This window comes from Anas platyrhynchos, chromosome 5, assembly GCF_047663525.1.
Source record: "Anas platyrhynchos isolate ZD024472 breed Pekin duck chromosome 5, IASCAAS_PekinDuck_T2T, whole genome shotgun sequence".
NCBI classification, from domain to species: Eukaryota; Metazoa; Chordata; class Aves; order Anseriformes; family Anatidae; genus Anas; species Anas platyrhynchos.
Window position 1 is genome coordinate 27,279,432 of NC_092591.1, and position 11,986 is coordinate 27,291,417.

Consider the following 11,986-nt stretch of genomic DNA (forward strand, 5'->3'; position numbering starts at 1 on the left):
ACTACCTAAACATTCTGAAGTTTTAATGTTCAGTTTAACATGTCTAACTTGCCACTGAATGTCAGCAGTAATTGATAGCTTACACTGTGTGACATACAAGAACATCAGATTACTTTGCTGACTACATACGGATATGCAAGAAATGAGAAGAAAAGGAATAATCAACATTTTAAAAGACTCACTTTAATAAGAACGCCATTTGAGTGTGATCCTTTCTAGTACAGTAGACTTATTTTGTTTTCTTCTTCTAGCTCTGTGACAGCAATGATTTCACTGTCCTGGGAGACATCCACAAATGTGGCCTGACTGACACTGAGACATGCCTCAAGGGTGTAGCCATCAGCCTAAGTGGAGGACAAACTGTAAGTAGCAAATGCAAATACCTAGCATTCTGGAGGGATGTTTACAAAACTTAATAGGCAAGTAGTATGCAAATGACACATAACAGCACAGAGAGGAAATCTACACTGTTTTTTGTTTTATCTCATTTGAACATTAATCAAAGAAAAAAAAAAAGAATAAAGTATGTATATCGGAAGTCAAGATCCTGATAGTTTTCTGTCATTTAGTTGTCTTTGGGGTTTTATTTGGTTCTTATTTGTTATTTGTTCCTTTTTCCTTTTCTTTTTCTTTTTCTTTTTCTTTTTCTTTTTCTTTTTTTCTTTTTCTTTTCCTTTTTCTTTTCCTTTTCCTTTTCCTTTTCCTTTTCCTTTTCCTTTTTCTTTCTTTTTTTTTTGGGGGGGGGTGGGGTGGGGTGGTGAAGGCAATTAATGGACCTCTATAATAAAGATCAATGAAATAGTAAGGGAATCAGAAAATCAATAGACCCTGAGTCTTTCTTCCACACACACCATTTTCCTTCCTCTATCTTTAATGATACTAGATATACGATATTTGGAATGTGTTTTACCTTTCCTAAGCATGCTTGATAATCATTCCCTCTTCTTGTGGACAGAACATTGTGATCCAACCTTCTGGCAGCGTATTTGTGAATATGATCTACACACAGCTGCCCTTCTCTGCAGGTAAGTTCCTTTGGAAGACTCCTCTGATGTTTGTCTTTGAATTTAAAATATTTTATTTCTTCATCTGCTACCAAATTCTGCCTTTGGTTATACTACAGCAAACCCAAGGTACTCAGAGTATAGCCTCTTATTTTTAAATAGAGAGTTTGCCTAATCAACTCTGCTCTAATTTTAGCAAATTTATGGTCTGATTTTAGTAAGATCTGATCAAATGGTGATGCAGTTCAGACAAATAGTTTCATTGGACACTTCCAGATCCAAGTATTGCCATAAGAGAGGAAATAAAAATTCTGATTTACAACAGGAATTCAATTTCCCAAGTTGTTAGTTCTCCTGTGTCCCCTGTGTCTCTTTGTATGATGTACATTCATCACTGGAGGTTTTCTCTGCCACTAATCCTCAGATAACTGCTGCACCTAAACAGAAAGCATAAATGACAGAATAGTTTGAGGTTAGAGGCTACCACTAAATCATCCTAAACAATATTCATTAAGCAAAGGTGGCCTTTTAAATAGTCACAGAAGTGTACGTTTTTTCCCTTATTTCAAAACAGTTGATGGAAGGTGGAGTTTGTTACAATTTTTTTTTTAAGGTAAAGACAGCCCACTTCAGTGCTGGATTTGAAATCTTAATTGATACATACATACATATATAATATATAATATATATAATATATGTAATATTATATATATATATATTATATTATATATTATATATATTGTTCTTCAACAACTAGGATCACACACAGCTGTACAATACTCCTATATAATGAACAGTAGTTTCAACTGTTCATCTTAGATAAAATTATAACTCTTATGTTCATTGTCCCCAGCAAATGTCACCATCTTCAGACCATCATCGTTCTTCATTATTTTACAAACAACTTTTGGTCTTCAGCTACAGATCCAGCTTACGCCTATCATGCAACTTTTTATAAACTTAGACCCATCACATAAAGGGCAGACCTGTGGTAAGTGATTTTATCCTAACAACTGCCTTCATCTGTACACTTGATTCTGTAGGTTCAATCTGCTTCCATCTAACCCACATGTTTCCTTCTAGGTCTCTGTGGAAATTTCAATGACGTCCAGACTGATGACTTCAAAACCACCAGCGGTGTAATAGAGGGTACTTCAGCTGCCTTTGGCAATACTTGGAAAACTCAGGCTGATTGTCCTGATGCCAAAATCACATTTGAGAACCCCTGTACCCTCAGCATAGAAAATGGTAAGCTCAGCATATAGCAAACTCTTCCGTTCTCTTTTAAGATAAGAAGAAGAAATAAGCTAATCAACCACAAAACATTTAGCCAAAATAACAGCGGACCCTTTGCAAATGCACACTATTTTCCTCAGTAGACATAAGAAATCTTCAATTAATAAATTCAACTAATTCAACTAATTCAATTCAACTAATTCAATTTAATTCAATTTAATTCAACTAATAAAATATTTTGGATCTTCAAAAATATTCCTTTGGCTAAAGAAAGCAAATGTTTTTGCAAGTTTACTTAAGGGGAACCAGAACCATTTAGCATATAAGGAATACACTCCTTGAAAGCTCTGATTGTCACATAGGAAAAAAGCTGAGTTTAGCCCCACTGAAGGATGGATGACTTCAATGTGGTCCTTCCACTGTCAAAATATGAACCAGTCTTACAGTTCATAACTTCATAGCTGTCAGGCTGTCAAGAATTTCAAGCAATGAAATAATCAAGATTTGAGCATCCACAATGCATCTAAGGATGTATTAGTTTATTCCATGACAACTACCATGAATTGAGAGCATTCAGTTTATGAAGAATTCTTATTTCTGTGTAGACAACGTGAAATGTTGTTCAATTTCCAGGAGGGAAAAATAAATAAATAAATAAATAAAGCTGAATTCTATTAAGTTAAGCCTCTGCAATTTCCCCACAAGAAGTATTGTTACACAAAAACAGGAATTTAGACAATGAAGTGCAATATAAATTTGTATATTTTAAATTCACAGACAAGTATGCTCAGCACTGGTGTGGACTGCTCTCTGATACCATGGGACCTTTTGCCAAATGTCACTCAACAGTGAATCCAGAAGTTTACCAGAAGGTACTTGGTTTTAACTTTTTCGTGTTTGAAAGAATAAGACTTGGACTTCTGATTCTAACACCTGAAAGAACAACTTGCCAATCAGGTGGAGATGCATTCATTACAATTCTTTTGAAGCCCGAAGCCCATTACACATCATAATACTCCTTTTTTAAAGGTATCTTTCTTTCCATTCAAAGGAGGATAAACTTACAGGCATTTTCCTGCTGCTAAATGCCTAATCTAGGAGCTTGGACTGTCTGGATTCCTTATGAGATCAAAGGACAGAAGCCTCCTTACCTGAGATATAAGGAAAGCTTTAGTCAGGAGCTTAACTAGTACTTTGCATAGTTGCTCTCAGGAGGCATCTACTTTTGCATATAACCAAGGGCAAAGTAATAAATGCATGCACAAAGCAGCAAAGAGATTGTGGGGAAAAAAAACGTTCCAGGAATTCAAGATGATGAAGCTCTGGAACTTCTTGGGCAGCTTGAATATCTGTAAGAGTATGTTTAACAAATCCTTTGGAATGGCCACATTATAGTGGCCTTACTTGGCACAGTAACAGATTAAGTGACTTCTTGTTTTCTTTGTTCCTCGGATGCAAAGAGCACAAGCTTCAAATAAAAGTACTAAAAGTCGGGTGCAAATAACTTCTACTTGTCCCACTAAGTAACCATGGCACTGTGGCTAGAAACTGGAAGTAGCTGGGAAAGCTACCACCACTTGCAAAAATAAAGAACAACCAAAAGGAAAAATAAGTTTAAACTCTGGTCCTCTGATTACTATCTCTCCTTGAAAAGACTATTTTCTGAAAGGACTCAAGGAAATCTTCAAATGAAAAATGAGCATATGCTTACTTACATATATGAACTTCACTTGCTTTCAGCTCTAATGAACATGACACTCTAAAACGTATAAAGAGCCATGGCTCCGAAATGACAATCTGATGATCATATGTCATCCTCTGTCCCTAGAACTGCATGTTTGACACATGTAACTGTGAGAACACTGAGGACTGCATGTGTGCTGCCCTCTCCAGCTATGTCAGAGCCTGTGCTGTGAAAGGAGTTCTCCTCAATGGATGGAGGAACAAAGTCTGCAGTAAGTTTTACATCCCCTTGCCTCTTGAAAATGATCATCCAGAAGGCTCCACAAATTAGCTTTCAGGATATATGGAATTCCCAGAGTAAATTGTGTTAAACTGTTTTTTAAGTATAGCATTCACTTTCAAGAATTTGGGGAGGAGAGGAATGCCATAAAAGCGAAGCAGTAAGCAGGATGAAATATAAAAAATAGGCTTTGTTAGATTACTTGCTCAGAATCAGAAGAAGCAACATGGAATTCAATACTCTTGTAATAGCAATAAAATAACTAGAGTGTTTCTCAATTTACATTGACATAAAATATAAAAATAGCAATGAAGAAGAAACACACGATGCATTAATATAACTGAGCTTTTTTCCTTTTTACACCTGGACAAAATATTTGTATTTTTGATACATTCATAGGCGATACATTTATATATTTTGCTTTAACAGTTAAAAATAATCACAGTATTCACATATCAGAAAAGCATGTCTATATACAGTGCCACTTTTATCATATGTACTTTCCCTCAAATACTGCATTTATGCCTACATTGATCCTTAAATTAACTACAAACATAACTCACCTTATTTTACTCTCTCAAGCGAAATACACCAACACATGTCCGAAATCCTTGAAGTATACTTACAATGTTGATTCCTGTCAACCCACTTGTCGCTCTCTGAGTGAGCCTGATGTCACATGCAACATCAAGTTTGTCCCAGTTGATGGCTGCACCTGCATAAATGGAACCTACATGGATGAAAGTGGCAAATGTGTGCCTGCTTCTAGCTGTCCTTGTTACTACAAAGGAATGCCTCTGTCTCCTGGGGAAGTCATTCATGACAATGGCGTTGTCTGGTAAGTTTTGTGAACAAAAGAATGAAACCGGATATGGGCGATCATGAAACCATATTTAGCTCATGCAATCAATTCAAACCAAATGCATTTCTCTGCTGAATAAATTCAACACAGAAAACTAGAAATTCTTAAAAATTGTAAGGGCTATATATGTTTGGAAATCTGTACTTAGAAAGCAGTCGAACAAACCATATACTGTGGTGAGTTAGCCTTGGCTAACAGCCAAACTCTCACCCAGATACTCACTCTATGCCAAACAATTTCTCATCCATGACCATAAAGGACTTGTTTCACAGTGAAAGATGCTACAAACTTGATAATCCTATTAGGATTAACATTATGAATCTGGAATATTCTGAAAGACAACTTTTAATGAAGCAAGTGCACAGAGCAGACCCGTCCTTATATAGAACATAATCATATCTTGGTCTGCTTTAATATAAAATAATTTTAATAGTACAAACTATTCTGACGAAGGGTATGTCTTCTCTATTTTATCAGTATTTTTTTCATTATTTCAAATTCATTAGGAAACAAGTTGAACCTTAACAAGAGAAGCAAACATAACTCCATTCTCTCTTTTATAGCACTTGCACCTATGGAAAGCTGAGCTGCATTGGAGAAAAACCACAACCAGGTAACATACCACTTAAGATTTTATTTAATTCTCCTTTTCCACCTTCACCCTTTCCAGTTATCTCTTTTTGTCATAATGATGCAAATTTTACAACTCTGAAATCAAACAGGAAAATGAACAGATGATTTCTGTAATGACATTCCCTAACTGTAAAGAAGCACTTTTCATTTTCAAATGGCAGAAAGAAGTTATAATCTCCTGAATTACCAAGGGGAACAGAACATTTGGTCACCTCACTAAACGCGAGGAGAAAAACAACCATATTTTATATTTTTTACATAAAATAAAAGGACTAAAAGCCAGTCACCTCAAACATGTAGAATAAAACAGTATCTTTGTTTTCTTGTGTGGCTTCCTTTTTTTGGGAGGGGTTGTTTTTTGTTGAAAGAAGTGTTTCATAAAGCTAACTAACAGGAGTTTCTATGAGCAGTCCAAGCAAAAGCTTAAAAAAAAAAAAAAAAGATGAGAAGATGAGTGTGACTTCAAAACAAAATTTTTCTTGTCAAATGCATTCTATTAAGGTTCATATATTTCACAAAGGATTTTTTTTTCAGTTTTTAAAGAAACACAAAGATATGGTTCATCTCACATTTCTCATGGCTTTTCTGTCTTCCAGTCTGTGCATCTCCCATGGTCTATGTTGACTGTGGCAATGCCACTGCAGGTGTGGCAGGAGCAGAGTGCCAGAAGAGCTGTCAGACTCTAGACATGGAGTGTGTAAGTACAGACTCTTTACACCCAGTTGAAAGCATATTTATCTAGGTCACTTTTACACTTACCAGCTGTAGATGGACTCTTCCATCAGGGCAATGTTTCAAGTCTTGTTTTCTATGTGGTCCTTACAGTACAAAACCCACTGTGTCTCTGGCTGCATATGTCCTCATAATTACGTATTAGATGGTAAAGGTGGTTGTATAGCTCCTGAAGAGTGTCCATGTGTTCACAACGGGGATTCCTACAGTCCAGGAGAATCAATCAGAGTTGGCTGTAACAACTGGTAAGAATTACAACTGGTAAATAATATTGAAACATGATTTTCAAGCACCTGGAAGGGGATAGTTTAACTCTAGGTGAATTACAGCTTATCACTCTAGCAGTATCAAGATTTATAGGAAAGAATCCTATCTACTTAGTACCTAAAAAGCAAGTTCCATCTGTTTTTGCAGTGGCACACAGCAAAGAAATTGCATGTGGTCAGAAGAGCAATGTGGTTTTAGATGCTGTCATATTCGTTAGAGTCAATAAAGCTTTTTATCCTCTCAGGCCATCCCTATATTTCAATATATCCAACAAGATTTAGAAATGTGGAACATTCAAAGGTTTTTCTAACCCAAACTATTCATGGCATCAAGGAGTAACAGTCTTTGGATAAATCCTAAAGACAAATCCTAAAGACTCTATCTATAAAGTCTATGCCATATTTCTGGGAATAAATAAACCTTATTTTTTCACTATGGGCTTAACACAGAAATTAAAAACATGAATGTGCATACAGAAATACATGTATAGGTATGTTATGTGCATGTCTATTTTTTTTACATTTAAAGTCCTTTTCATCTTATACAGCACATGTAGAAACAGAAAGTGGCACTGCTCTGAGGAACCTTGCCTGGAAACCTGTTCAGTTTACGGAGATGGGCATTACACCACCTTTGATGGCAAACGCTTTGATTTTGAAGGAGACTGTGAATATGTTCTGATCCAGGTAACAGAGTCCTTCCCAGATTTTTGCACTGCCAAAGTACCTTGCATTTTACATATGAGCACAGAGCTTCATTAACACTGAGTATCATTCCTGTTTCAGAACTACTGTGGCAAAAAAGGTTTGGATCAGGGAACCTTCAGAGTCATCACTGAGAACATTCCATGTGGCACTACAGGAACCACCTGCTCTAAGTCTATTAAAGTTTTCCTTGGGGTAAGTGTGCTCTTCAGTAAGTTGTGATCCAAGCCTAATGTGCTGGAAGGATGATAAAGGTTGTCCCAGATAGACTGCATCATAAAAGTGTCCTGCAGGACTGTAAAAATGTTACTACACTTTCTCGGTCACTGCCAAACAATTCTGCTCTCTGCTAGGGAAAGCAAAGGAGGGAATTCTAAAGAGAAAAAGATTAACATGAGTTTTTTGACTAGAGCCATTTTGATGATAATAGATTTATTATTTCAATAATAGCTACTGGTAATATATAAAAAAAATGGAAACCAAAAGGTGACTTTTTAAAATTGGTCTCTAACTTTTTGTTTTCCTGTCCCAGAACTATGAATTGGTACTCAGCGATGGACGTTCTGATGTCATCCAGAGAACACCTGGAGGAGAAATGCCATTCCAAATCCGTTCCATGGGCATCTACCTGGTTGTTGACACTACTGTTGGCTTGATACTCATGTGGGACAAGAAAACCAGCATATTCATCAAACTTAGCCCCAGCTTTCAGGTATATTTTAAAATCCAAAACCTGAAGCCAACAATTTCTGATCCATATTTATGCTATCTCTCACAGGAAAAAAAGGAAATTTAGGCTGCAACTGGAACACTGAAAGAGCAGTGATTGCTTACTATTATCCTTGTACTATTGACTTAGATTCTGTATACACATTTTCCATAAATTATGTTATTCAACAATAGCATAACAGCAGCTATATCAATATTTCCTTCATGAAAAATCCTCACTGAAGAGGTACATTGAGGATTAGATAGAACTAGCTCAATACTAAGCTACGATATTAAGAACAAAACCCACAGCTCTACTCTGCTTCTTTCCCTATCCTTCCTAACAAGTTAGGGGTACCTCTCTTCATAAAAAATGTTTTATGAGAATGTCCAAGACTGTTGCTGAAGAGGCCCACACCATCTTAAATAAAATTCGTTCTGAGGCGTGTTAGTCATAGATACCGAGAAACTGTACCTTACTGATCACTGATATTTTGTTTATCCCCATGCAGGGACATGTCTGTGGCCTTTGTGGAAACTATGATGGCAATGGAAACAATGACTTCACTACCCGCAGCCAGTCTGTGGTAGGAAATGTGCTGGAGTTTGCTAATAGCTGGAAAGTGTCTTCTACTTGCCCAAATGCCAATCAAACCAAGGATCCATGTACTGCAAACCCATACAGGAAATCCTGGGCACAGAAACAATGCAGCATCATTACCAGTGAAGTATTTGCAAAGTGTCACTCCCAGGTATGGTACAGCTTCAGTCTGAAATTCTCAAGATGGAGATTACATAATTTTTTTTATGCGGGGCAGCTGAAAATGCGCTAGGATTCAGACTATGTCACACCTGATAAAGTGAAGTGAGACCAAGTTCCAGGGAGACTGCATAGAAAGGATTTTCACTTCAGTTTCCTCAGCTTTTGCTGTAACCGGTGCAGTACAGAAATTCATAGGGTTTGTTTGTTTGTGCTAGAGAAGAGACAATCACAGATAAATCTCAAGATATGTTTATTTTTTAATGGCATCATTTATATCTATTAATATCAGTATCAGCTACCTAATATCTATGATTGTGTGCTACTGTGTAGTAATGTAACAATACTCTTCCTTCTAATGTCTTTAACATCAAGTAGTTGTTATAGTTACGATTTACTCCTAATAGCTGTATTCTACATATTTCTTTTGATTTTTCAAAATATTCTCACAATTTCTTCATTTCTTATGTTTCTCACACATATAGAGTTGCCAGTTTCAGGTATTTCCTCAGCATATTTAAGACAGGAAATGCCTTTTCAAAGTGGGCAAGTGCAAGAAATCCAATTCAAAGGTTTTCTCCAACAGGTTGAACCAAATGAATATTATCAAGCATGTGTGGATGATGCATGTGCTTGCGACACTGGAGGAGACTGTGAATGTTTCTGTACAGCAGTAGCTGCCTATGCTCAAGCATGCAATGAGCTGGACATCTGCATTTCATGGAGAACCCCATCCATTTGTCGTAAGTCCCACTCCATGACTTTTTGAAGGGGTCTAGAGGGAAAGAAAATAGAGAAGGAAAAAAAAAAAAAAAAAAAGAAAAAAACAAGGAGGGAGAAGAAAGAAAGGAGGATTAAATTGTATTTATAAGAGGCACTGCTTGAGTAAATCATTGGAAAATTATCATTACTTAAAAAGAAATCGTGCTAGTAACTTTACTGGTGGTGTTATTAGTGTCTTATTTAATTATCAGTCATGACAGACAAGTGGCAAACTATAGTATCATATTATACTCCTAGCTGTCTACATCACATACACTGTAAATAAATACTAGTTCATTTCAGCTAAAATTTGTGATTTAATTGATTTTTCATGCTTAATGTCTAACTGTTTGATGCTTTATAGCATTATTGGTATCAAAATGTGGTAGTATAACAATAGCATTAAATAGTATTCAAAATAGTGTTAAAAATAGTATTTAAAATAGTATTAAATGAGACAACATACTGTTCACCACTTACATGTTTATGTTGATGACATGGGATTTTTACCCAGGAAAATTATAGCAATGAAAGACCTCGGAGCAATAAAAATTAAAGATCTTTTTCTGTCATTTCTCCTTCCTCTAGCTCTATTCTGTGATTACTATAATCCACAAGGGGAATGTGAGTGGCACTACAAGCCATGTGGAGCCCCTTGTATGAAGACATGCAATAATCCAAGTGGGAAGTGCCTTCATGAGTTGAGAGGCTTGGAAGGTAAACATAATTATGCATATCTCATTCTATTTATAAAAAGATAAAATGGACTATGATGAACAAAATTTATATTACTCAGTGTATGAATGTTTATATTAGAAATTATAAGAGGAGATTTTCTAATTATTGTCTAACTCCCTAATTAATCACGCACTTCTTTGAAGTGAAGATGAAGAAAAAATGCTTCAAAGCTTAATGTGTAATCAATGCAATAGCAGTAATGGGAGGATGAAATTCCACTTTCTGTATTACTGGAATATATACTATATTACTGGAATAATTTCAAGAGATCAGATATTGACAGAGTATAGAGTTACTTCTGTCTGGGAAAGCCAAGTGTCAACATAACTCTAATTTTTATTGCAGGCTGTTATCCACACTGTCCAAAGAATAAGCCCTATTTTGATGAAGAAACCATGACTTGTGTTTCTAATTGTGGTTGCTATGAAAATGGAAAACATTACAAGCCAGGAACGCAGATGCCTTCAAAGCAGAATTGTCAATCATGGTAGGATTAGTAAAGATTTTTAAATGTTGAGTTGAAATTTGCAGAACTTAATTCTTCATGCACTCAGTCATTTGTTTGCTAACAGGAACTAGGCCAGTCATAGGCTGCTGAGTAGTGTTTAATTTTCTTCTGTTCCCAGAAACATAAAAGATGACATGATGGAACATTTTATTTAAGAGAGGTTAATTTACTACTTATTCTGAATTCTTACTGATGTCTTTGTAAATTATTATTATTAAGTAAAACCAAATTAAAATAATAATAGTTACAACAATAATCTGAGCGCTTATATTAAAATATGCCTAAATAAATATTTAGAAGTTAGTAGACAACTAATCTTCATTATTTTGAGCTTGTTTCTGTTATTCCAGTGGCACTTGCATATTTCCAAAAGTCAGCAAGTATTCCTATAAATTCTGTAAGAACTGCTGAATATAGCCATACAGGTTGGGAAAGTTCTGCTAAGCCTTCTCTCAAGGAGAAAACAGTGCTATTTTTAACCAATATATTCACATTCATCATAACCTTTTTCCTCTTTTCCAGTGAATGCACAAACCATGGCAAAAAATGCAAATATGATGAACATGGTATGTTGACAAAGTTGTTTTCATCTCAGTAGGATACACTGAAAGCACTCTACTCTGTGTTTTCAGATACCAAGGAATAACATCTTCTTTTGATTTACAGAATGTGTCTGCACTTATGAAGGACAGACATATAACTATAATGACGTGATCTACAATACTACAGATGGCATAGGAGGGTGTATTGTTGCAATCTGTGGTCCCAATGGAACACTGCAAAGGGTTGTGTATCACTGTCCAGTCTCAGCATCACCCACACCATTTCAGTTCAGCACTACGCCACCTGCCACTACTTCCACAGGTACATATTTTATAGCCACTGAGAGCTTATTCTATTCATTGGTGAGTAAAATATAGCTACAAGATAACCACTAAGTCTCATTTTTCATTGGCATTTGTTTTCAGTCAATATTTGGCAATCAAATTAATACAAACAAATAAACAGAAAATGAAATAACTTCCCAAACAACAAAATGGAAACCACTGCATACTGCTTTGATACTATTATTTTATTTGTTTTCATGGCAAACAATAATGAAACAGTAT

The 11,986-nt window shown here is 35.7% G+C and overlaps 1 protein-coding gene across 1 annotated transcript in view; it reads left to right on the top strand.

Moving 5' to 3' along the window:
- Positions 1-11,986, top strand: part of MUC5AC (mucin 5AC, oligomeric mucus/gel-forming) — a 51,132-nt gene that overhangs the window by 11,677 nt on the left and 27,469 nt on the right. The window contains exons 12-30 of the mRNA XM_072038384.1: positions 252-362; positions 956-1,025; positions 1,858-1,995; positions 2,088-2,252; positions 3,018-3,112; positions 4,069-4,195; positions 4,786-5,041; positions 5,629-5,678; positions 6,295-6,395; positions 6,524-6,675; positions 7,245-7,383; positions 7,483-7,596; positions 7,934-8,113; positions 8,622-8,861; positions 9,456-9,612; positions 10,220-10,348; positions 10,715-10,856; positions 11,400-11,443; positions 11,544-11,741. Coding sequence (XP_071894485.1) covers positions 252-362; positions 956-1,025; positions 1,858-1,995; positions 2,088-2,252; positions 3,018-3,112; positions 4,069-4,195; positions 4,786-5,041; positions 5,629-5,678; positions 6,295-6,395; positions 6,524-6,675; positions 7,245-7,383; positions 7,483-7,596; positions 7,934-8,113; positions 8,622-8,861; positions 9,456-9,612; positions 10,220-10,348; positions 10,715-10,856; positions 11,400-11,443; positions 11,544-11,741 — 2,608 coding nt within the window. The remainder of the gene's footprint in view (positions 1-251; positions 363-955; positions 1,026-1,857; positions 1,996-2,087; positions 2,253-3,017; positions 3,113-4,068; positions 4,196-4,785; positions 5,042-5,628; positions 5,679-6,294; positions 6,396-6,523; positions 6,676-7,244; positions 7,384-7,482; positions 7,597-7,933; positions 8,114-8,621; positions 8,862-9,455; positions 9,613-10,219; positions 10,349-10,714; positions 10,857-11,399; positions 11,444-11,543; positions 11,742-11,986) is intronic.